The 23,336-nt window shown below is 52.3% G+C and overlaps 1 protein-coding gene across 2 annotated transcripts; it reads right to left on the bottom strand.

Annotated features, from left to right (window-relative positions):
* Positions 1-889: 889 nt before the first annotated feature.
* Positions 890-15,563, bottom strand: NR2F1 (nuclear receptor subfamily 2 group F member 1). 2 transcript variants are annotated; one of them, XM_055564783.1, is made up of 3 exons: positions 15,338-15,563; positions 6,896-7,423; positions 890-1,757 (listed from the first exon to the last, which is right to left on the bottom strand). In XM_055564783.1, the coding sequence occupies exons 2-3, from the start codon at positions 7,404-7,406 to the stop codon at positions 1,477-1,479; spliced, it is 792 nt and encodes a 263-aa protein (XP_055420758.1). In that variant the 5' UTR covers positions 7,407-7,423; positions 15,338-15,563; the 3' UTR covers positions 890-1,476. The 2 variants fall into 2 exon arrangements, with proteins under 2 accessions (XP_055420758.1, XP_055420751.1); XM_055564776.1 differs by lacking the exon at positions 15,338-15,563 and adding an exon at positions 9,941-10,557.
* Positions 15,564-23,336: the final 7,773 nt, after the last annotated feature.

Below are 23,336 nucleotides of genomic sequence, written 5' to 3'. Positions count from 1 at the left end.
CCAGTCCAGCTCCCAGACCCCCAGGTTCCAGGTCCACAAGTCTAAGTGCCACAGGGGGGCCCTTCCAGATGTCCAATGGAGCTTGGAGGGCCCTCCAGGGAACCCCTGTCACAGGGTCTGGAGTGAAGGGCAAAGCATAGCCAGCTCTTTAGCAAACCATAGGGGGAGCAAAGCCAGGGCTCACAGCTGAGACCCCAGTTCTCTCTAGAGAAGAGCTAGGAAGAGGCTGAGCCTCTAGTCACAGCCAAGCGCAGAGGCATCTTTCTGTCCTGAAACCCCTATGTCCAGGGCTCCATGCCTCTCCAACCTGGCATGTTCCCACCTGCAGAGGCTGAAGCTGGCGGCACAGAGACTTGACCCTACGGGGACCAGGGCCGTCCCAGCCTCCCAGCCAGCTGGGTGCTGGCTGCCCACCACCTACAAGGCCACCGTGGCTGCTGTCCGCATCCGCACAGAAGGGTGATCTCCCTGCCCACTCTGTCCTGCGCAGAGCCTGGGCTTCCACACTTACAATCCCAAAGCAGCTCCTTGGTTTTAGGAAATATATCTAGCCAACTTGGTAATGGACCTTAAAGTTGCCCCCCTCTCCCCGCCATTCTAATAATAATTGGAGTGGAAATTAATTGGAGGGTTCTCTTGCACTGATGACATCTGTCAAGCAACAAGACACGTGGGTTTTGCTAAATTCTTTTTATTTTTTGTTTAAATTTTCACTTCGATTTTAATTCTTGAAGAACAGCCTCGACAACATATATCGCACTCATTATAAGAAGCAAAGGGTTATATCAAAAATTATTAGTATAGAATCACAGGAAATCTGGTTTGGAACCAGAAAAAAATACAAAACAGATATAGATACATAGACACAGGACAATTTTTTTTTTATAATTATTTGGAAAATGTTATTTTCCCCTAATTCTTGTTTCTTTTTTTATGTGCATACGATGTTTAAATTTTACAAAAAAATGAAAATAAAGACTAGTATTTTACAAAATGAATAACAATGTCTGTGTGTGTGTGGTGTGTGTGTCTGTGTGTGTGTTTCTACATAGGATTCGGTCCACTTTCATGGGTGTTGTTTTCTGTACAGAATATATCCACATCCGTCCACAATAAATCCTGGAAGGTCCTTTAGTCTCCTTCTGTTTTATTAAAATTTTCATGGTCCTCTCTTCCCAAATTGGTTTTCTTTTTCTCACCAGACACAAGGGTCTGTTTTCTTTTCTTTCCAACGTATTCCCGGATCTGATACTAAAAAGAGTCTCTCTCTCTTTTTTTTTCCTCCAGGTTTGCAGCTTCGGTTTGCCTGTCTGCGCGGTGGGCGGCTCCTGTCGCCCCCCGGCCCTCCTCCCCGCCTTCCCGGTCCTGCCGCACCCAGCATCGGCCGCCTGGTGTCTCCGCGGCTTTGGAGTCCACGGCCCCCCGCCGGTGCTGTGAGTCTCTAGGGGCTGGGGGCAGGTGGGAAGCGCCCAAGGTCTAGGAGCACTGGATGGACATGTAAGGCCAGTTGAAGCTGCTCCCGGATAGTAACATGTCGCGGATGAGAGTTTCGATGGGGGTTTTACCTACCAAACGGACGAAGAAGAGTTGCTCGATGACCGAGGACGACACGGTGCGCAGCGAGGGCAGCCGCAGCAGCAGTTTGCCGAAGCGGCTGGGCTGGTTAGGGTACTGGCTCCTCACATATTCCTCCAGCGCGCACTGCGACTTCTCTTGGAGGCTTTCGATGTGGGCCGCATCCGACAGGCCACAGGCATCTGCCCGCGCGGCCACAGCAAGGAGAGACCAGGGGAGGGGGCACACGGTTAGGTCAGCCACCAGCAAGGTCACAAACAACACGCCATTCCATTTTTTTTTTTTTTTTTTAATAAGAAGCAAAGGGGGAAAAAACAAATTGGAGGAAAAAGAAAAATCCTCCCCGTGGCTCCCTACTCCTTCTTCCCTATTTCCTTCCCCCAGCCCCCAAGACCAATAAAAATATAAATCAAACCCCCACCATGCCTAGGGGAGCCAAAGAGAGGAGCGCACACTTGCAGACACACTCTCTCTAGTTCCTTTGTGTTTCCTCTTTCACCTTTGGGTTAAATAATGTACGATGCTGGAGCCATGTTTGCTATACGGAGCAACCTGGCCTCCGCCTGCAGGGGAGCATCTTTTCCGCTGTGCTCATTAAAGGAAGGACTTCTGCCCCCTTTGCCCCGGATTTTTGGGGTGTCCAGGAGCCCTGAAGAAATATGCAGCCTGGAGGCGGCTCTAAAACACTTCTTGGGAGTCCCTCTCTCAAACCCAAACGACCCCAAGCAGGAGAACCTAGATTGTGTAGTGATCAGACGCATTGGAGGAGGTAAGGAATCGTAGGCTGGCAGTGCCTGCAATCAGATCAAGTCCAGGCTTTAGCAAGATAGGATTTGCGATCCACTATCTATGCAAGCAAGAAGTCTGCAGCAAATCCTTAGTGAGGGTGAACACTTCTATCGGTGCCTTAGATCAAGTAATTGAAAACTGGTCACATCTCTGTAAGCTGTATAATAATCAGAAGGAATATGGCTTAGTTACTTTAGGCTGCAGAAAGGAGACAACTTCAGCGATCAGACACAAAGCTGGGCTGGGGGCAGCTGCTGCTGCTGCTGCTTGAGAATTGGGCAGTGGGGGTTGAAGGAGGATTTGGGGAAACAGGCTTCCTGTCACAGGACTAAGAGAGAAAAATGCACTTATATGCAAGGAAACGTCTGAAAACCTGTGTGTTTAATCTCATGTCAACCAGCGGCTCTTCTTGGTCTACTAAAAATATTTTGAGACAGCAGCTTATACTGTATCAACTAATCAGAGGCAAGCCAGTGGAGGGGAAGGTGGAATCAGAGGAAGCGAAGGCTTCTTCTCCTAGTTCAAACACCCATGTTGTTTCCTGTATTAATAATAAATATTTAAAAAAAACAGGAAGATCACAGAGGAGCCCTTAGCCAGTCAGGAGGTTGACTAGAGATCAAAGGCGGAGTTTGCTAATATATAGATAGATCTGGGAAGAAATGCATGGCGATGCCCCCCCCCAAAGGACTCTGTCTAATTGTGAATGGGCAAGTGTAACCCAAAGAAGACACAGAGAATGATTCAAAGCGGAACCTGTGTCTGCTGAGTTTCTTGAGCTTTATGTCTCTATTTCAAGAACTGGGACTTACAAAGCATTCTAACACCTTCATCTACAAGGCTATGGCCTTGAGCAAAAATACAAATAAAACTAGTGATAATTCAAGAACTTCTGAGGCAGGTCTCCTTTGACCCCAGATCCAGATTGGGTTCCTTTCAGATGTCTAATGACTCTAGCCAGCCATTCGGGTGCATCCACACTAGCCTGACTTGGGAAGTCAGGGAGATTTTATGGCTAGCAGGCTGGGGGCAGGAGCACTTTGGTGCTTCAGTGCTTGGAGACGGGACCCTGAGGTCTGCCCTTAGCTCTGCAGGCTAACCTGATCCTGCTCTATGACCCCTGGGCAGACTCATATTTACATATATCTTGCTTTACAGGCTTTATCTGCCCCTTATGGCACAGGATCCCACTCAGCCTTAGAGAATGCAGCATGCAAGGGACTCACTGGCACCCCAGCAGATTTTTTTTTTTTTAAAAGCCCACATGGCATCTCTTTGGATCTGTAAAATATGTATCTGATGTTTACACTTAGGGCCCCAAGCGTGCAAGGTCACTACCTGTCCCCCAGCTAGGCAACTCCCAGGGAGCTGGAAAGGCATGCCTGGGCCCTGTGTTGGCCTCCTTGTCAGAGTTCTTTCCTGCTTTGAAGGTAGGATGCCTGTAGCTGGGCCCCTGCTGCAAAGTGCCAGCCGGCCAGCACTGTGGCCTCCTCCAGGGCAGAAGCCCTAGACTGGGTCTGGCTTTGCACTCTAGATATTCATTCCTACTCCATATATTTTTGCCACAGGATTCCAACTGTGGAGTGACAGTGTGAGCTCTCAGACCAAGTAGGTGGTTGAGGCAGCAAAACTAGGTGAGCAGGGGGTGAGATCCAGTATATATTTATACTCCATGAGTTATACCCCAGATAAGAAAAGGAGGCAGAATGTGCAAAATCCATGTCTTGCTTTTTATATGGGAGTGTCAATGTAGGAACCCTCGATATTTCCTCTACAGTGTATGGAAAAGAAATTATGTAAATAAATAACCATTACCGTTCAGGCCTTCCCGGCTTAGCCTTTGTAGTGCAGAGAATGTATTTCATGTTGTGCATTCAGAAGAGTTTAGTGTTCAGGAAATATAGATGTAATCAGCTGCCATAACTAGAAATCAAAGTTATTATTGTGCTGAAAATGGATTTATTGTATTTATGTTAACTAGATGGCTCCTTTCAGGGAAAGTCTCATTTATTTGAGAGAATATTTAGGTGTATGAATTAATGAATTTTTTTTTTAAGTAAGTTCAGGTCATGACCTAGTCCTTGGATGCCGTCCAGAATATTAAGGATTAAACATACCATCCGGAGGCCAAATGTGAAAACCACCACAGGGAACCCCCGTGCCAGCTTCAAATACTTAGCCGGAGCAAACCTCGTTGGACAATATGTCTAAAACTGTCTTTTCCATCATTCAAAGTTTGCTTAAAAGTTGGATGACTTTGAGAAGGCTTCCCATGAATTCCCTTCTGGCTAGCAATCAAAACAAGTTTAGTCAAAAGTGGAAATGTGTTATATGGAGGAGGGGGGGTGAATTACTACTGACAGCTCTATTTCCATTTTCAGATAGTCTTCTTGCAATTTTCCCAACAAAATAATGTCATTGTTCACTTCTCGGCCTCCCCTGCACCTTGAAGACTTGGTTTAAGAAATGTCTTTGGGAAAACTTTTTTTAAAAAAAGGAAGACTTTTCACAGGGACATTTTAGGATGGAAAGTTGAAAGAAAAGCATGAATAATTCCACAATCTTCCCTGCAGCCTGCACGGTCCTCGCCTCTCTCTGGGAAAGGGCAGGAGATCAGAAAAGTCAAGGGGGTTCAAAGAACCTTAGGAGGGGACAAGGAAAAGGGAGGGAGACTTTGCTTGAGAAGACCTCTGTCCAGCTCCAAGTCACATTTCTGCTTCAAGACACCTCACTGGGTGAGATTTTAAAACCCCAGCTTCCCCGACACTGGCTTGCTTCCTGATTAATTTGGCTAAAGAGCTGGGTAGTGGAGAGCCAGCCAGGCCCTAGGCCTGCCAGAACTAAAGCAGCCGGGTCGCTACTTCCCAGGCTCTTTGTCACTTTTGAAAAACACGTTTCCATCAAGAAGACTTATTAAGATAAAACGCATTCAAACACCGAGGAGGCAATTCAATAAATCTTCCATTTGTTTTAAGGTTCTCACTTTATCCTCTTGCAAAGAATAACTCCCTCTCCCACTAGCAGACCTGCATTTGCACTGAAAGTAAAAGGGGGGCAGTCCAAGTCCACGGCTCAGGCCACCCTGCATACAAATGAGATGCTCTTGTCTAAATAAATTATCTGCTGTTCAGATCGATATTAATACTACATTTGCCACATTACAATATTGTGCAAATTTAAGAGTCATTTTAATACAATGTAAATACGATTCTTCACGCATGAAAGCCAGGAAATATTGATAGATTATACCACTGCTTACTGTTCAGCAAGGCCTTGGGAGAGGGGTTTTGCCATCCCTGCTCAAGAATGGTTTTAATTTGGCCTTTGGAGGTCCTGGCTCTAGGATAGATTTATTAGGATGGTTTATTTGTTCTCTGAATGGAGGAATTAAAAACAATAGCGCCAATAATGGTGGTAAAAACGGCAGCTAACTCTACTCACAGTGGGCAAGGCCGGAGACCCAGTCTGAGCAGCTCTGTTCCCCACCAGCGTCCTTTCTGGCTTTGTTTATATTTCCCCCCATTACCTGCTGTCCTGGGTGTTTATATGTTTCCCTCTTGCAGGTTACAATAATAAAAGGGGGGCAGTGTTCTCAGAGGCTCAGACGAGAGCCTTCAAAGGCTACGCTAATGCACTTTCCTGGAACTTAATTTGAACCATCTATCATAAGAGAAATTGTTAACATGCATGTTACCACTGCCTACATTTAATTTGATATTTTTAAGGCACTCTGTTAAATTTCCAACGTTCGTGCGCTTCGCATGGGCTATGAGATTTATCTCCGGGCGGGAATCCTCGCATACTTGCGGGTTCTCCGGCATTGCTTTTGTTTTTTATCTTTCTTGTTTAGATCGAATCCATTTTTTACGACCCTCAATAACCTCAGCAACTGCAAACATGAATGGTTTCCGATAAGGGAAAATCAGGCAGCCATAAAGCGGGATTATTTATGATTTATTTGCGCGGATTCTTCTCTTGCCACCTCTCCGTGTGTGTGTGTCTCACTGTGTCGGGAAACTCAGCCAGGGAGCGTGCCACGCAGAGGAGAAAGCCACGTTCCCACGTTCCCTTCCTTTCCTCTCCTCCCCCAGAAACGCCGAGCTCAGGCACACACGCGCGCACACACATCGCACACACATGCACACCGCACACACTCGCGCAGCCAGACGGATCCACGGCACCGCCTCCCCGTCACCCACCCCCACCCCCGCCCCAACTCCGACCCGGCCAGACACGCACCCGCCGCCACCGCCGCCGCCCCGCGCGGGGCTCCAGGCCGCCGGACCGGGCCGGGCCGGGCCACCGAGCGGCCGGCAGCCGCACCGCCTCGCCTCCCGCACCGCCGCGCTCCCAAGATGGCAGCGGCGCTACCGGCCGCTTCCCTCGCGCGGGCACCGCAGGCTCCGGGCTCGGCCCGGCCTCCCGCGGACCGACGAGGTCCCGGGCCGCCCCGGGAGCCGCGGCGCGGAGCGGGGCCGGCGGGCGGGCGCTCCCGGCGCCGGCCTGGCCCTCCCAGCGGCCGCAGCCTCACCTGACGTGAACAGCACGATGGCTTTGAGGCAGCTGTACTCGGCCGAGTCGACGTGCAGCGCCTTGAGCTTCTCCACCTGCTCCTGGAAGATGCGGATGTGGTCCATGAAGGCCACGACGCGGTCGGCGGACATGGGCGAGGCGTGCAGGCCCGCGGCGGCCAGCAGCGGCGCCACGTGCAGCGGCATGGAGCACTGGGCTGCGTTGAGCACGAACAGCTCGCTCCAGGTCAGGCGGAGCAGGGACACCTGGTCGGTGATCTGCAGATCCGGGAAGAAGGGGATGTTGCGGGCCCACTCGACGGCGCTGAAGAGCAGGCGCGCGGCCAGCTCGCAGATGTTCTCGATGCCCATGATGTTGTTGGGCTGCATGCACTGGCTGCCGTAACGCGACGTGGGGTAGGGCTCCGCGCGCAGCAGCAGCGAGATGTAGCCGGACAGGTAGCAGTGGCCGTTGAGGGGGTCCCCGTTGGTGAGTGCGTACTGGCCTGGATTGGGTTGAGTGGGAGGCATTCTTCCTCGCTGAACCGCTGACAAAAAGAAAGAGAGAAAAGAGGCAATGTGCATCCAGGGGGCTTGCGAACAGCCCGGGCCGCCCCGCAGCGCACCGACACAATGCGGAGGCTGGTCTCCGCGGCCACCAGCGCCGAGCATCTTCCTTGGCGCTGGCCTTCACTCCCGGCCCACACCCGGAGGAAGACGGCGTGGGGGTGAAGCCCTCCAGCTCCGTGGCTCGGTCCGCCCGGCCATCTCGGGCGCTCTTGTCCACCCCAGACCCAGGCAGAACTAGGCCTGAGTTAAGGGCTTCCCCGCTCCAGCCCAGCCTGACCGAGAAAGTGCACCCCAACCCCTCGTCCACCACCAGGTCACACGCAGATTAATGACATCCCACTCACCCCTCCAGAAGGAACCCAATCAGGGTAAAACAAAAACAAAAACCAGGCGAAACCAGAGAAAAGGTTGTGGTTCTAGGCACATGCCTAGCTGCCTCTTCATTTGCAAGCAAGCAGGTTTTGTTCAAAACATTTCCATATTCTCTAAAAATGCTATGGAATTATCCTTAAAACAGACAGAAGTTACATACCCTACTCACCACTTACAACTTTGGAATAGCAAACTAGTATCCTGCACCCCTCCCCTATCCCCTCCTCCCCACCACCCCACACAAAGTTCTCACTGTTAAAAGCAACAGAAAATTGAAAAAAAAAAAATCAAGAAAGAAGTTGAACTTACAGTAGCCAAACATTATTGAAAAAAGTGGAAAATATAATTAATGTCTGTCCTGTGAGGTACCACAGCACCCTGCAGCCAGCTTTTGCCCAGTGAATGCACGAGCTTGCAACTGCAAAAACACTGGATTCATTAACCATCTGAATGCAGAACGTAAGCATGCTTTGAGTTCTTAAAGCTGACCAAAGTTTTTTTTTATGTATATGTTTTACTTCAACAGTGCCAGCGTTTTAAATTGCCATGTAAACAAAGACAACTTTAGGAAAAGTTAGGGCTACTGAACTCTCCCCCCACCACACACAACAAATTAATATAGATATGTCCATGTAGACGTAGCTTTCTTAATTCAGGTTGTACACTGTTTTCTTAAGTTTGCACTGATTCTCATTTTAATGCAAGCCTCAATGCAATTTAAACTCTTAAAACATAACTGGCTAGAATACTTTTTTCTAATTATAGTTTTGAACTTGGCAGTTATTTTTCAATTAAATGAGAGTACAATTCAAAGTATTTTTTTTTTTTTTCTTCAGATGCCTATAAAATCTCCCTGGAGCTAGAAATGAAGTCGTCATATTTGCCTGCTCCTTGAGATCTGAAGAAATTCAATTTCTTTTCTTGTGGCATATAAAATATAATTTTAAAGTCAATTACAAGAAGAAGTAATCTGCATTCTGCAAAATTGACTGGTTTGCTAATTTGACTATAAGACATCTTTAATGATTGTCAGGAGATAAACTTTAACTGTAAATGGCTAGATATATTTATAAGAAAAGTGCTGCATTTCTTGCCACATGAACATGAAGCATATCTAAATACAACATCAAAAGTTGTGTTAAAAGAAACCAAAGCCATACAACACAGGGATTAAATGATGTCGAAGCTCATGCCAGCTGCAGTCTATGCATTATAGCCAAATCAGAAGGATCGGTAAATGCCGTTGTAAATTGTAATTTGTATGCAGTATTTAAACAGAGGGTGGAGTTTGATGAAGAAATAAAACGAGTATCATGCTTTAAAAAAAAATGACACGACTATGAAAGCACGGTTCAGTCACAAACTTTCCTTTGAAAGTAGAGGGGTGAAAACAAGGCCACAGCTCTGGAGGAGGCGGCCCCAGCTCGGTGGAGAGGAGAGGGAACCAGTGAACAGGCCAGAAGCCCCCCCCTCGCCCCCCTTCCCTCCTAATTAGACCTACAAGTGCAATAAATCTCACTCCTCTTTTTCCAAGCTAAGCTTCCAAAAGGATGATGCAGTCAGGGATCTATGGTTCAGAATCCTCCAGTCTCCTCCAGCCCTCCCCCATCTCAAATAAAGGGCAATGAAGACGTGGAGAGGAAAGGGGAATGAAAAAGAACAAAAACACAAAAACCACAGAAACCGAGTTTTCTGGGGGCAATAAGCAGCCCTCCCCCCAAGTTCATGCCAGCACAGCTCCAAGCATCCTCACGCACACGCGGGAAAGAGACACACACCGAGCACATCCAAGACAGAGGGAGGGGATTTTCCAGCACAGCTCACGATCCTAGGGGCACCGTCCCGAGCAGGCAGCGGGCGGGGTGGAGAAGCTGGGGAGACGAGCGCAGGCCGGGAGGGGGAGACAGCGGCAGCGAGCTGGGGTGGGGGTAGGGGGTGGGGTGGGGGAGACGAGACGCCGGGGGAGGAAGGCAGCGGGGATGGGGGGAGCTGGGACGGGCCGGGACCGCAGGAGCCCCAGCCCCAGACAGCAGCCACCCCCGCGAGAGAGGGAGAGAGAGAGAGAAAGAGGGCCGGGGAGGCGGGCGAAGCTCCGGGAGAAAAAGCACGGAAGAAATATTCACCTTCCCGCCTCATGCCCACTTTCAGGCACTTCTTGAGGCGGCAGTATTGGCACTGGTTGCGGTGGTGCTGGTCGATGGGACAGTTCCTGTTGGCACGGCATGTGTAAGTTAAGTTCCTGCGGACGCTCCTCTTGAAGAAACTTTTGCAGCCCTCGCAGGTGAATTGGCCGTAGTGCTTGCCGCTCGACTTGTCCCCGCACACCACGCACTCGATGTGCTGCTGGCTCTGGCCCGAGCCGGGCGGGCCCTGGCCCTTGTCCCCTGCCGTGCCGGGGGTGGCGGGTGCTCCGGGCTGGCCCGGGGTCTGCGGCGTGTGCGGCGCGCCCGAGCCCGCCTGCTGCTGCTGCTGCTCGCCGGCGCCGCCGCCGCCGCCGCGGGCCGCCTGCGCTGCGGGGTTGGGGCCGCCGGGGTTGCCCCCGGCCACGTCGTCCTGCGGATCTCGCCAGCTGCTAACTACCATTGCCATATCTTTGGGCCCGGGGAGCGCTGGGGGGGAGCCGAGCTGCTCGCCGAGGGCCGCGGGGCGCGCGGGCGCGCTGGGAGGGGAAGGGGAAGGGGAAGGGGGGAGGGGGCGGGGGCGGGGGGCCCGCCCGGCGCCCCGGGGTCGCGGGAGCCGAGCCCGAGCTGGGCACCGGCTGCTGCCTCCGCCGCCGCCGCCGCCGCCGCCGCCGCCGCTACTGCCTCGGCCGCCCCGCTGCTGCTGCTGCGCGCCCGCCCGCCCTGCTGGCGTTTTGTTGTGGTTCCTGCTGTTTTCTTTCTCTCTTTTTGCAGCCCCCCCAGGCTCTCAGGCTCCCCCCCCAACACCCCTGCTCCCCTCGCCCGCTCCCCCCCGCGCTCCGATCTTGGGGGGGCCCGCTCTCCTTCCCCCCCTCCCCACCCCCCCCCAGCGAGCAAGCTCCCTTCTCTCGCTTTTTTCTTCTTCCCCCAAGTTGCAAAATCAGAAATGGCACAGGCGGCAGCCGGGAGCGGCGCGGGGCGCAGCGCCGGGGGCGGCGGGCATGGGCCACGGCGCGCGCACACACTCACCCTCCGCCTTGCCCGCACCCCCGCGCACACACACACACGCACACACACTCGCACACACACTCGCTCACCCTCGCCGGGCGCCCGCCCGCCCGCCGGCCGGCCGGCCGCTCGGGCTACGCGCTGCGCGCCTGCAGAGCAGACATAGAGGAAGCCGGCGAGGGCGGCGGCGGCGGCGGCGGCGGCGAAGGAGGAGGTCGCGGCCGCAGGCGCCTCTGGAGCCGCTGTCTCAGCTGCAGCGGCGAGCGCCGCTGGAGGAGCCGGGGCCCGGGCCGGAGTCCGAGCTGGAGCCGGGGCCGCAGTCGGAGCGCGAGCCGGGGATCGGGGCTGCCCGCGCCGCCGCCGCCGCCGCCGCCGCCGCTGTCCCGGCGGGAGCCCTCGCTGGGCTCGGGATTGAGGGGAGCGCGGTGAGCCCGAGCCGGGCGCGAGGCGAGGCGGCCGGCGGCGATCAGGGCGCGCTGGTGTCGGGCGGCCAGGTCCAGGGCCGGACGCAGCCAGCCATTCAGGAAGGCAGCGCTGGAGAGCGGGAGGCAGCCAGCGAGGAGGATCACACACTTTGCTCTTTTTGTTGTACCGGTGGCGCCGGGCTCTCGCTGCCTTCTTCTTTCGGGAGGTGACGGAGGGGGAGAAAAACACGAAATAATTCACGCCGGCGACGAATTCACAGCGGAACAGAAAAAATCAAAATCAGAAGAAAAAGAATTGCGGGGGAAAAAAAAAAAGCGAGAGAGACATCCAAAGTAGGTCGAATAAATAATCCTCTTCTTTTCCTCTTTCTTGCTCCTTCTTCTGCTTCTTCTGCTATAACACACAGAGCTAGTTAAAAAAACCCTGGAGATCGCCCAAAAATGTTCTTTTTTTAGTATTTTAAATAAGTGCTCTTCAGCCGGGAACCAACACCCTCCCTCCAAAAAAAAATCATATATGTATAAAATAACGATAAGAAGAATACGAAGGGGGTGCCTCCTCCTCCTCTCTCTCTTTTTTTTTTAAGTTTAGCCCTCACTCTTCTGCAGGAATGGAGTAAAAGAGACAAGGAGGAGGGAGAAAAAGGAGAGAAAGAAGAATACGGGGAACAACTAATATGTAAGAAAAGAGAAAGGGGAGAGAGGAGAGAGAAAGAGAGATTGAGAGAGAGAGAGAGAGGCGGAGGAGAGAGAGAGAGAGAGGAGAAAGAGAGAGAGAGAGAGAGAGACCCCAAAATTGAATGCGTTTAAACGGGAGGACTCGCAGAGCAGTGTTTCCGAAAGGGGGATCTGTGCGAATGTCTGTATATAGTGAACTTTGACACTACTATTGAAACTGACACGTTTCTATGGAGATCGCTGCCTTATATGGAGCTCGTGTCAAGGAGCCAAGAGAAGGGCTGCTGGCAACTGATAATCAAAGGCGACTGACTGGTCAGAGCCCTGAATCGGGGGGAGAGAAAATGGGAGGCTAAGGTTAGCCAAGCCTCCCGCACGCCATTGGTTGGAGAGCCCCTCCCCCCTCCTCTTTTTCTTTCTTTCTTTTTTTTTTCTTTCCCCTCCCGCTCAGCTACCTACTGACGGGGATGGAGAGGGGAGGAGGAAAGAAAGTGGGGGGGGGGGGCCCGGTTGTGTGCTTCTGACAAGCGCAATTTACATTGAGATCGCCCTGCGCTGCTATTTACTCTGAGACCTGATTAGTATGGGTCGTCTATGGTCACACACACACACACATACACACGCACACGCACACATACACCAACACCAGAGGGGGAAGGGACGGCGAGGGGAAGAATGCCTTCCAATGGGTAAAAAAGAGAATCAGGCATTATTTTGTTTTCATCTGAAAAGTTTTTAAATTTAGCTTTTATGAGCATGAACACGATCATTGGAAATGTTAGGAAAATTTTAAATGGGAATTAAAACTCTTACCGTTCTAACGAGTCCTGAAATATATTCTGGGTTTGTATTGTTTTGTTTTTTCACATACAAGCACAGCCCTAGAGTAGATTCTGCTCATTTTATAGTCCTTTAAGAAACAAAGTAGGGACTTGCTGTTTTCCGCACCCCCCCCCCCCCACCTCGGTCCAACGTATATTTTGGTTTTAAAATGAAAGGTTCAATTACGACAAAACGCACTCCTGGAATTCGCAGAAATCGCCCCCCAAATCAGTCCGAATCAATGGTTCCTCTTCATCCCAAAGGTGATTTTTAAAATAAACTCCCCCCCCCCCGATTTTTCCTCCTTTTTTTCCTTCCCCTTTTTGATATCCTCAGGCTGATCTAACCTCCAAAGAACGCTCCAATAATTGTTAATAAAAGAGTAGTAAGTTCTTCTATTGCTGCAGGGTGGGGGGCCGGTCAGTGCGGGCCGAGTCCGAGTCCCAGGAAAAGGGGGAAAGGGGTGAGAGAGAAGAGATGCGGATGGGGATGGGAGGTGGGGAGGAGGAAGGTGGTGGGGAGGAAGAGAGGGAAGAAAGGACGGGGGGGAGAGAGAGGGGAGTAGGGAGGGGGCAGAGAGAGAGACAGACAGAGAGGGAAAGAGACGGGAGAGACCCCCGGTTCCCAAAGGCGATTGGTCGCCGGAGGAGGCCCAGGCGGGAGGAGCGGGTCCCGCCGCGAGGCCTGCAGGAATCGCTGGCTCCGGCTGCCACCTAGCGGACGGGAGCCGCGTCCCGGAGATGCGCGGTCGGGTCTCCTCCTCCTCCCCGCCTCCTCCTCCCGACACGCAGCCCTGTGCCTTTTCTGCAAACCAAGACACAGCACTTTGAAAATTCTTTCAATGGATTTTTTTTTCCCTCCTCCTTCTTCCTTGAAAGATCGTACTGAGGGAAAATGATACTTCTATTAGTTACATATTCTCCAATCGCACACTCGCATCTTTCCCCCCCACCCCACCACCTCCTCGTTCTGCGATCGCTCCCCTAGGCAGGCTCAGGCGGGCGCGCAGCGGCGCCGAGTGACAAAGCCGCCGCCCGCAGCCGCCTGGCGGTGCGGAGCTGCGCGCCTGCCCGCCGCCCCTCGACTCCGGAGAGCGTCAAAGTTTGTCTCAGCTCCAGCACCCCCGAGCCTCCACACGCCCTCAGGTGAAGGTGGGAGTAAAAAAAAAAGACCACGCTGTTATTGCCGGAGGTAGGGTTTGTGTGTTTTAATACTCGTTCTCCCTTTAAATGTCATCAGGGAGGGGGTTTGGGGGAAGCGCTGTGCCTTCGGGGTGCGTTTTGCGCTTCCCGGTCTCCAGTCCTACTGAGAGTCAGGAACCCGGCGACCGCTTAGTGACGAGCGACGACGCGGAAGAGCAGAATAAAGGCTTTTCCGTATCTTGCCCCCCGCCCCCGCCGCCCCGCAGCCCCTCCAGTTCGAATAATGAAGGGACACAGTCCATGCACTCTGCAAGCAGCCGCCCCATTGTACGCTGCAGGGGAGGCGACGGGGGCCGGCGAGGGCTCCTTGCCCTTTCTCGTCTCCCCAAATAATCGCGCCGAAGTCTCCTGGTCATTTAAAAGGTGAAACGAGAACACGATTAAAAGAACAAAAAAAAAAAAAAAAAAAAGAAGGAAGGAAAGAGAAAAAAAGAAGGAAGCAAAAGAATGAGTTTTCTCATATGAATTCTAAATGTTCCTAGAGTACAAAGGCAGGCAGTCGAGGGCAGAGGAAGCAGGCAGAGAGAGAGGGATACCGGGAGAAGGAAAAGAGAACTTGGAGAGAGACGGAGCGAGTGCAAGAGGCAGCGCGAAGCAAGCGCCAGGGAACCCGAGGTTCCCCCCGCCAGGACGCCCGGCTCTCGGGCCCGGCCGCCCTCGGACCCTGGACCGGAAGTCTTAGGCTCCAGAAGCCAGAGCCGGCCCATCTCTGCCCCACCAGGCAAGTAACGCGATGATTATCGTTTCTTTTGAACTCGGGGTGGTTGTTGCAACGCGGACAGGCCGGGAGGCAGCGATTGCTCGCACGGGTTCCGCAGGCCAGGGGGCGGAGGGGGGGTGCCCTCGGTCTAGCCAGCCCGGGAGGGTCGAGAAGAACTTTCCGCAGGGGGGCCTGCTCCGGAGCCGCCCTCCCCCCGGCCTCTGTCCCGCGGCGGAGTGGAGAACAGGGATCGCGGCCCGCGGCGCCGCCCTGGAGCTGAGGATTGCGCCCCACAGAGCCTCGGTCCATATTCAAAACTGATTGCCCCCCCCATCCCCATTCGCCACCCTCCTCCCCCACCGGCGGGAACAGGCTGCGGAGCTTCCAGCCTGGAGGGGGGGGCGGGCGGAGGGTCCACAGGTTGGGCAATCCGCGCCGCCGCCCCTCAACACCCCCACAACTCCCCTTGGCGGGTGCCAAGCCGGAGCCGCGGTGGAGTCGGCGCGTAGCCCGCGCCTTGCCCGGCTGCAGCCAGGCCCGGGTGAGCTCGGCTTCCGCTGCCCACCTGCGGACGCCGTTTGCAACGGGATCCCCCTAATGTAATGCGATCGATGGCTGCCTGTTTGATGTGGGTGAGAGCGTCAGCGGATTAAAAGGGACCCGCAAGCCGCTCTGCCCAGCGGAGAACCCGCGGCGGCGGCGGCGAGAGAGCCCGAGATCTGCAGCCAGCTCAGCAACCCGGGGACCGGGCCAGTGCCGGAGGCGGGGGCGGGGAGGGGTCACTTCCCCCAGGGGTGAGGACTGAGCCCGAGTGCATGAAAGGAAGAGCCGCAATTAAAACCGACCAGCGAGCTCTCCTCCGCGCAGGGCAGGGGCGCGCGTTTGCGTCAGAGGGCGCGCGGGGCGGGCGCGAGGGGCGGGGGGAGCCGACGCCGGGGGCCGCGCCCGAGGGCTGGGTGGGCGCGGGAAGGAGCCCGCGGAGCTGCCTTGGCCTTCCCTTGGCCGGGCGGGCTAGGGGCTAAGGCGGGGCCAGAGGACGAGCGGCGGCTCCCCGAGAGCCGTGGGGGCCCACTCACCCTCTCTAAGGGGCTTCTTCCTGCCGGCCCCCCTACCCTGAGCTTCCAGACTTGGAAGAGGCCCAGGGGGATCAGGCGTGCCCCCGGGGGGCTGGGAAAGAAGTGGAGACCTCGAGCGGCTTCAGGCGAAGCCTCCTGCTTCTCCGGAAGGAAGGGAGGGAGGGGTGCGCCCCCCCTCCCCCGCCCCGGCCTCAGTTACGGAAAGGGGGTCGGGCGGCTGTTGGAGATGGTGCTCTGAGCCGTGGAAACCCTCGGATTTTCAAAGCAGGGGGACAGATCCCGCTCCTGCAGGGCATATGCGCCAACTTGTCGTGAGAGGGGGCAAGAAGAAACCGAAGCTTTTCGAGAAGAGGCGCTTTCCCCTTCTTGGACTCTAGAAGTCCGAGACTTCTCCCCCTCTTGGACTCCAGCCTAAGCGGCACTCTAGGCTCAGTTTCTCTTCTGGATCCTGTCGTTCTCCTATCGCCTTTGCGCGCCCGCAGAGCGCCTCCACTCGGGCTCAACACCCCACCCCCAGCTCAGGTTCTAGGGGAGCTTAGGCTTTGTCTCTGCGAGGCTGTAGTTTGTTCCTAGTTCAATTTGGCACTCTGGTCCTGAGGCTGGATGCGCCCCACACTCAACCAGGAGATAATGGTATCTGTTGTTGGGGAGGGCACTTAAGAGAAAGTGATCATATTTTGCGGGAGCAGGTAGGTCCTCAAAGTGTGAAAAATCCACCCACGGGATTTTCAGACATGCTCAGCTGCAAGGGCAGAAAAACATTTGGAATTTGCGTCTTTCTTCCACTCAGCCTCTTTCCCAGGTCTCTGTCCCTCCGTTCTCCACCAAGGCCTTGTTTGGGGAGGGGGGGGGGGCACTCTAACTTGAGCCTCAGCGTGTGGACTTGGCTCCTGGATCCAGACCCACTGTGGCCCTTGTCTCAGCACCCTCCTTGAGACTGCCAGCGTCGTGGCCATATATAGTCAGCCCTCTCCCAGGTCTCCCTTCTAAAGTCATCCTCTGTCCTCCTAGTCCTCATGGTCTAGTTCAATGCACAGTCTCCGTGTGTCTCCCCAAGGGACATGAGAAGGTACTCTCCGTTTGGGGAGAGAAATCAGGCTTATTAATACCTCTTGTGGATTGGCAGCATCAGAGCTCAGCCTTATTCACTTTTTAAACACCTTCCACACAACACTTGCTCTCTTTTAGTGTAACAGCCAATAAACAGTTGTGACCTGGTGGGAGAAGGAAAGACGCAGTGGCTTCACATACAGCGTGACTTGCATTCCAGGCCCCAGAGTCCAGATCCACACAGACTTTCTAGTTGATGAACAACCCCCCTCCCCACTATCTTTCTTTCCACTAAGGCTGGAATCATTCTTCACTAATCCTGTGACCTCTTTGATATTGGTATTTTGCTTTCGCAAACTCAATGGATCGTTTGTTTTGGTTTTTTGGTAAATCATACTGAAAAAAAAAAAGGTGGCCTTGTAAAAACCTTTTCTCAATCTAGTTCAAGAGCCCCTACAAATGACCAGATATGTGTAGAAAATTCTCTCCTGTATGTGTTCCCTATCCCCTAAATCGTTACAAATGGTACTCTTCTGTTTTGAGAAACCATAGAACAGCAATGACCCCATTTTATCAGGCCCATCTGGAGAAATGAACATGCCTGCAATTGTTGGGAGGAAGGTCAGTTCTTCTGATCTTACTGCAGACCTTTCCCAAAGAGCTGATTTTAAAGGTGCCGAATCAATTAGTCTCCCTTGATATGAGATTAAGGCTGTGAAAAATGAAGTTGAAAAAGATGTATTTAAAATGATCTTGCATAGGTCTTTTGAAGAAAAGGATGAAGAGAGGCATAGTAATGCCTGCCTAATGTTTTGTGATTGTTTTAAAAACAAAATCCCAAACAAACAAACAAACAAAAGCCTTGCCTATGTCAGAAACCACCCCCCTCTTGCAAGACTGAACTCAGTCTGTATTGTGGCTGCCCAGCTGTAAAAAGGTCTGCCTTTGTCAATGTGAAAACAAGGGTGGAAAGGCCAAGTTGGGAGTCAGACTTCTGATGGACTGCCTGCTCTCAGCCTGCCTCTGTAGTTGAACCAGGGATCCAGCAGGCTTCTGTACTCACTAGCACGCTGGTAATGTCCGGGTACTACTTCTTGGTCACCTTTGGGCCGAAATGCCCAGACAAAAGTGCTTTACCTTAAAAAGCAGTTTAGTTTTCTATCACAAACTGGCCAGTTAAAGCCTGTGTTTTGGAAAAGAGACATAAGGGAAGCACTTCCCATTTTTTTGCTTGGGCCCCCAGTTAAAGGGCCCAGGAGTAGCCTCAGGAAAATGGCAGGAGAGCAAGTGTTGACCTTTGGATGCAAATCAAGCCTTTTGTAGGAGGAAATGTGACAACAGTTTCTAGCACTCCCAGCGCCAGTGAAGCCAGGGACAAATATTTACTTTTTGTAAAAATCAAGCCTTAGCTATGTGAATGCATTTATGCAAAAATTAAGAACTGGAGACTTAGTGTTAGGAAATATATTTCTTTATTTTAAATGTCCGGCTTGAGTGAAGAAGAACTGTGTGGCTCTTCTTCCTAGGGAAAATGACTTGGCTTTGGAAGAAAAGTTCAAGTTTGAAATAAGTTTGAAACTTCTTAGAGTACATTGGCAACACAATTAACTACACTCTGTAATACCTTCTCTTAATAGTTACCTGTCAGAGCACCTATTTCTTTTACTCCAGGATTAGCCCATCAGAAGTAGATCTGAGTTGGACATTCACTGATTAAAAGCTGCTGGAATATGTTTAGATCTTCAATGCCACTTTCTTCACCGCCTATAAAGTAAACCAAAGTAGTGGAAAAGTATTGGCTCCCAGAGCCAGCAGATCTGTCGGTAACTAAGGTCATGCTGCAATCCTGTTTTACCCATCAGAAGTTTGATGTAAATAAAAACCTAATATTTCTCTCTAAACTGTCAGTGGAAAGATATGTTTATTACAGTGTCCTCCATTAGTGGGGGAGAGGGGCTTTAGGTAAAGTTCAGATGAAAAAGCAACGAGCATAGTACACCACTGATACAAACCACATGGAGCAGTAAATAATTATGCCCTGTTTTGCTGTGTGTATTTTATTTACCCACTTCAGAGGTGGATAATAAACCTAGCCCATCTGTGGGAGGAGTTAATAAAGTATTCCCAATGCGTGATCTAACAAACTTGGTGATAGTTCTATGTTTTATTGTTAACCATTTGCGTGAAATCTTCTGAAGCTGAAAAGAGAAAGGACAGGGCTTTTGTGTTGGTTGATCCTTGGCTATTCTAGGGCTCAGGTTGGTGTGAAAGGGACGAGGAGGTCACTTGAAATCTCCTTTTATCTACTCTTATTTTCTCTCTGGATCAGCAACTTTGAATAGACATCATCTAATCGCACTTAATGGAAAGAAACTATGGGGAGCAATGAAAATGCCTTTACTCCAGGAGTGAATCCATGTGTGTGGACAGCTAGCTGAGCTTGCACAGGACTACATCTCTGTACACATGTGCTTAGAGATTTTTGGGGGTGTAAGGATGTATATGTAAATGTGTCCCATACATTCTGGGTTTGGGTGGGGTTTTTTTTGCCCTTACACATAAGTATGCATACACATAAGTATGCATACACACATTAGGATTCTCTACCAAGTCCAGGTGATAGTGTCAGCTTATTCTTTTTTCAGCTCCCCCCACCCCACTCTCTAGGATGTCATATTTAAGTCCTGAATAAAAAAGCAAGTAATTGAGAACACAATGAGCAGTCTTTTAGTGAAGACATCTTATTTCCTTTCCACTTTCAACTGGAAGCCACATTGACAGGAGAATTTCTCTTTAGAGGGTACAGAGTGTATGACAGGTGGGAAGTGATGGGGTAAGATGAGACCATTACTTTCGATTTCTCCCCAGTAATTTTTTTTTTTTTTTGGTTTTTATTGGAATTAAATTGGCTAAAACAAAAATAACTGGAAAACAAGAGCCTGACATTAGGCAGTTTAAAAGTTTGCTTTTTTTTTTTTTTGCTATAGATATTTCCAAATCTTTCAAGCTGAATAACTGATTATAATTTGTTCTGAAATGAGAACTGTTATAGTAAGTCTCACATGTTGACTACAATACTATTTGAATTGTCTTCTTAGCCATTGTTACATGTCCTTCATAAAGGAGAAACAGTCTCAGGTTGTTAGGTATGAATGGCTATCAAGAAAAGGACATTTGATTTCTAGGGCTGAAGGCACTGGGCTTTACTTCCTAAGAAACTGTTCTGCCCCCCCCCCCCCCAATCCCATATTCTTCTAAGTAAAATTCGCATTGCTCTCAGAATGTAAATTCCTTTAAGGGAATACTCGGTTACCAGGGCTACAAGTTCCCATCTAGCCTGGCAGCCTCCCCGCCCCCTGCTCCAGACTGCAGAGGCCCTTGGCTGTCACAGCTGGGACCTTGGGCCCCCTCCCCTAACACCCCAGCCTAGCGGAGATCGCAGTTCCAAAGTTCGAGCTTGGGTGGGAGAGGATTAATCCCTCTTTAACTCCTCTTCCTCCCGCCCTCAGTTCTGAACTCCAACGGATCGTTTCCTGGGGTTTCCTGGTGAATAGGAGCGTAGGAGCTGCCCTGTCCAATAAAGATTAAATTAAGTAGAAGAATCCCAGCCGCTGGATATTTGGAAGCTCCGGTGGGGCGTCAAACCGACGTTTAACACATTTTTTCCACTCACTGTGCACAAATCTTGGACCTGTTGGGCTTAACTTTAGAAAGGAAAAAGAAAAAAGGTAAGCAAAGTACGAAAGAGAGAAAGGAAAAAGAAAAAGCAAAGAAAGGAATTCATGTAAACCCACCAGCTTCAAGGGGACTTTGCACTCAGAGAGGCTGAAGGCAAAAGCAGGGCTTTCTAGTCTGCCTGACCTTTCTAGTCTTTTCTTTCACCAACCGCTCTGAGAATTGAAAGAATTGAAAGATCCCTCTCCCCCGACCTGGAAGAGGGCTCGGGGTTTTGCTGTTTTGGAGTCTGAGTCTACTTTTATCCTTTAGGGACAGTTAGGTGGCCCAGGGTCACAGCTTCGTGTGCAGCAGGAAAGGTGTGCCCGCAGAACGCAGTCACCTCCTCTATGCTGATTTTTTTTTTTTTTTTAGCACTCAGCTTTTGGTAGCACAAACTGAGAACTGAGCAGTTTCTTTCAGTTACTGCCCAGCAGAAGAAACAATGGCTTTCTCTGTCGGCGGCAGCGCTTAGTGCGCTGGACACTGACCTTGAAGCTGAGGCCCGGCCAGGCGCTTCCTCCCCTGGGAACCATCCTGACTCCCCAAACACCGGCCTCACTCCCACCTGCTCTTCTAGACCCAGTGCGAAGTCTGGTGGGGGCAAAAGGCAAGTCCCTTCGTAGCAATAGTTCGTCCGTGCAAATACAACACTGAATAAATTAACCTCAAACCAGCTAGTTGGGGTGTAGTAGTTTAGCAGGACTAATTGCAGACAATGGAGCTGAAATGACTTTTCCAATTAGCTGCTGGTTGGAGTTTAGTTGGAGGAACTGTCAGCTACAACGATGGGTAATTGCTTTATTGCTCACAAAACTATCATCTATTTAGAACATATGTGCTAATTACTCTGGATGGGCGTCGAAAAAGAGACCATAAATCTAATAGCACTTTAAAAAGTCTATGGTGCTTGTAAGCAACCCCAATCCCTTGCACTTGTTTCTCCTGCCCAGGTCGGCGTGATGGATGGCTATCTTTCAGAAAGGCTAAGGTTTGGATTGGAGGCACCGACGGGAGGCCCTGGTCAAATCGCGTGCAGGAGAGCGAGCGGCCAGGGCCCGCTGTGCCGAGGCGTTAAATCACTGTCATCAAAAGCAGTCCCCTCTTTAGCCACGCACTTTTTTTTTTTTCATTTCGCAAAAGATTACTTTAGAAATCTTTTAATTGGATTATGCTGGGAAATTAATATCCTCTAGCCTTGGCTAAATTTATTGTGTCCACTATCGGGAGGAAGGCCCTGTAACTGCAGCGAGGGCCACGTCCCCTTGCTCCCCACCCCCTTTCCTCCGCCCTCCAGGGTCTCCCAGCCGCATGCGGCAGGACAGCCGTGTTCCAAGTCCCCAGGAATGACTAGGGTGAGGAAGAGTGGAAAGGCACATCACTGCGGGCGGTCTCTAGTGCACCTCCTTTGTCCTAAACGCCACGTTTCCGTCCAGGATTCCCTAGTTCCAGTTCTAGCATCTCCATAGCACCGCGTCTTCCTCCACAAGGGGTCCTGGGGGCCCGCCACCAGGGAGGAAGGAGGCTGGAGTGGCGGGAAGAGGAAGTGGGGTGTACCGGTGGAGGGCTGCCAGCCAAAGTCACTACTTTGCCCTCTTGCCACAACTCCGCTGTCCCCGTTCCGGGTCTCCGGCCGGGGAGCTGGGGCTTCGCTCACACTCTGCACTCTATTTTCTGCGTAAAGACGCACGGCTAGCTCTTGGCGTTTTTCCTGGCGTAACTCAGGAGACACTTCCCCTTGACGGCTCAGCAGTTGAGGTCCGAGGGCTAGGGCCCTCCCCGTTCCCCGCGGCTCCTGGAGCGCCAGCGCAATGTTGGGCGGGAACCTCCCTTCCAGCCCCCGGAAACCAGAGTCCTTAGCCTGGTCCAGCGCAGCTCCGGCGGCTGCGGAAGCTGCGGGTCCGGCCCGCCCGCCGCTTATCTCCGCGGGAGATGACATCTGCCCGAAACGGGATACCTACTTCTGCAGCTCAATTTAGCTCTTAATAGCAGCCCTCTGAGGTGTGGTTAATTGACGGGGGATGAAGGCATAATGACTGGACGGGGAGATGCCAATGAGCCTTTAATATACTTTTAAAAGAAACAACAACCACCCCCCAAACACCGGCGAGTCATTGCCCGCTGGGAGGATAAGACCCGGGTCTGGAGGCAGGAAGAGCGACGCCAGTGCTCTTTGTGTCTAGAGGCTCGCGGTGAGGGGTGAGCCCTGGCTCTCTGGGCTGGGGCACCCGGGAACCGCCAGGGCGCGCAGCTTCAGCTGGTAGGGTGCTGTCGCGTGGCCGCGGAGAGCGGAGCGTGGAGAGCACCCGGGAAGCTCGGGATGACAGGTGACCCGACCTAGTGGCGAGGAGGAGAGCCCTGGGCCATGGAGGACGCCGCCCCTCCCCGGGCGCGGCCCCTCGATCAGCCCTTACCCTGCGCGGGGCTGGGTGCCCACCGAGACGGGCGCCTTCGTCTGCCCTCCTTCCCCGGCTGCAGCTACCCCTGCATCCAGCTGAGAGCGAAATGGCCAAGTGGCGGTGCCACGCGGACACCCGCAGGGTTCCCAGGCCTGGACAACCTCGGAGGAACCTCAGGACCAGGAGAGAGAGAGATGCACGCGTCGGGTGTGTGCGTGTGTGTGTGTGTGTGTGTGTGTGTGTGTAGATCGCCGAAAGTCAGAGTCAGAGTACAGCAGCCCCAGCACGTGGCCGGATTCTGCGGGGTCTGCCCAGAGCCCGGTGG

This window comes from Bubalus kerabau, chromosome 1 (assembly GCF_029407905.1).
Source record: "Bubalus kerabau isolate K-KA32 ecotype Philippines breed swamp buffalo chromosome 1, PCC_UOA_SB_1v2, whole genome shotgun sequence".
NCBI classification, from domain to species: domain Eukaryota; kingdom Metazoa; phylum Chordata; class Mammalia; order Artiodactyla; family Bovidae; genus Bubalus; species Bubalus kerabau.
Note: the sequence above shows the minus strand (reverse complement) of the source record. Positions and strands in the feature narration are given on the sequence as shown.

Coding starts and splice junctions, on each gene's coding strand:
- NR2F1 (XM_055564776.1), bottom strand. CDS start 10,406: ATGGCAATGGTAGTTAGCAGCTGGCGAGATCCGCAGGACGACGTGGCC. Junction 7,424..9,940: donor AGTGGGCATGAGGCGGGAAG/GTGAATATTTCT, acceptor TCTTTTTGTCAG/CGGTTCAGCGAGGAAGAATG. Junction 1,758..6,895: donor CATCGTGCTGTTCACGTCAG/GTGAGGCTGCGG, acceptor CCGCGCGGGCAG/ATGCCTGTGGCCTGTCGGAT.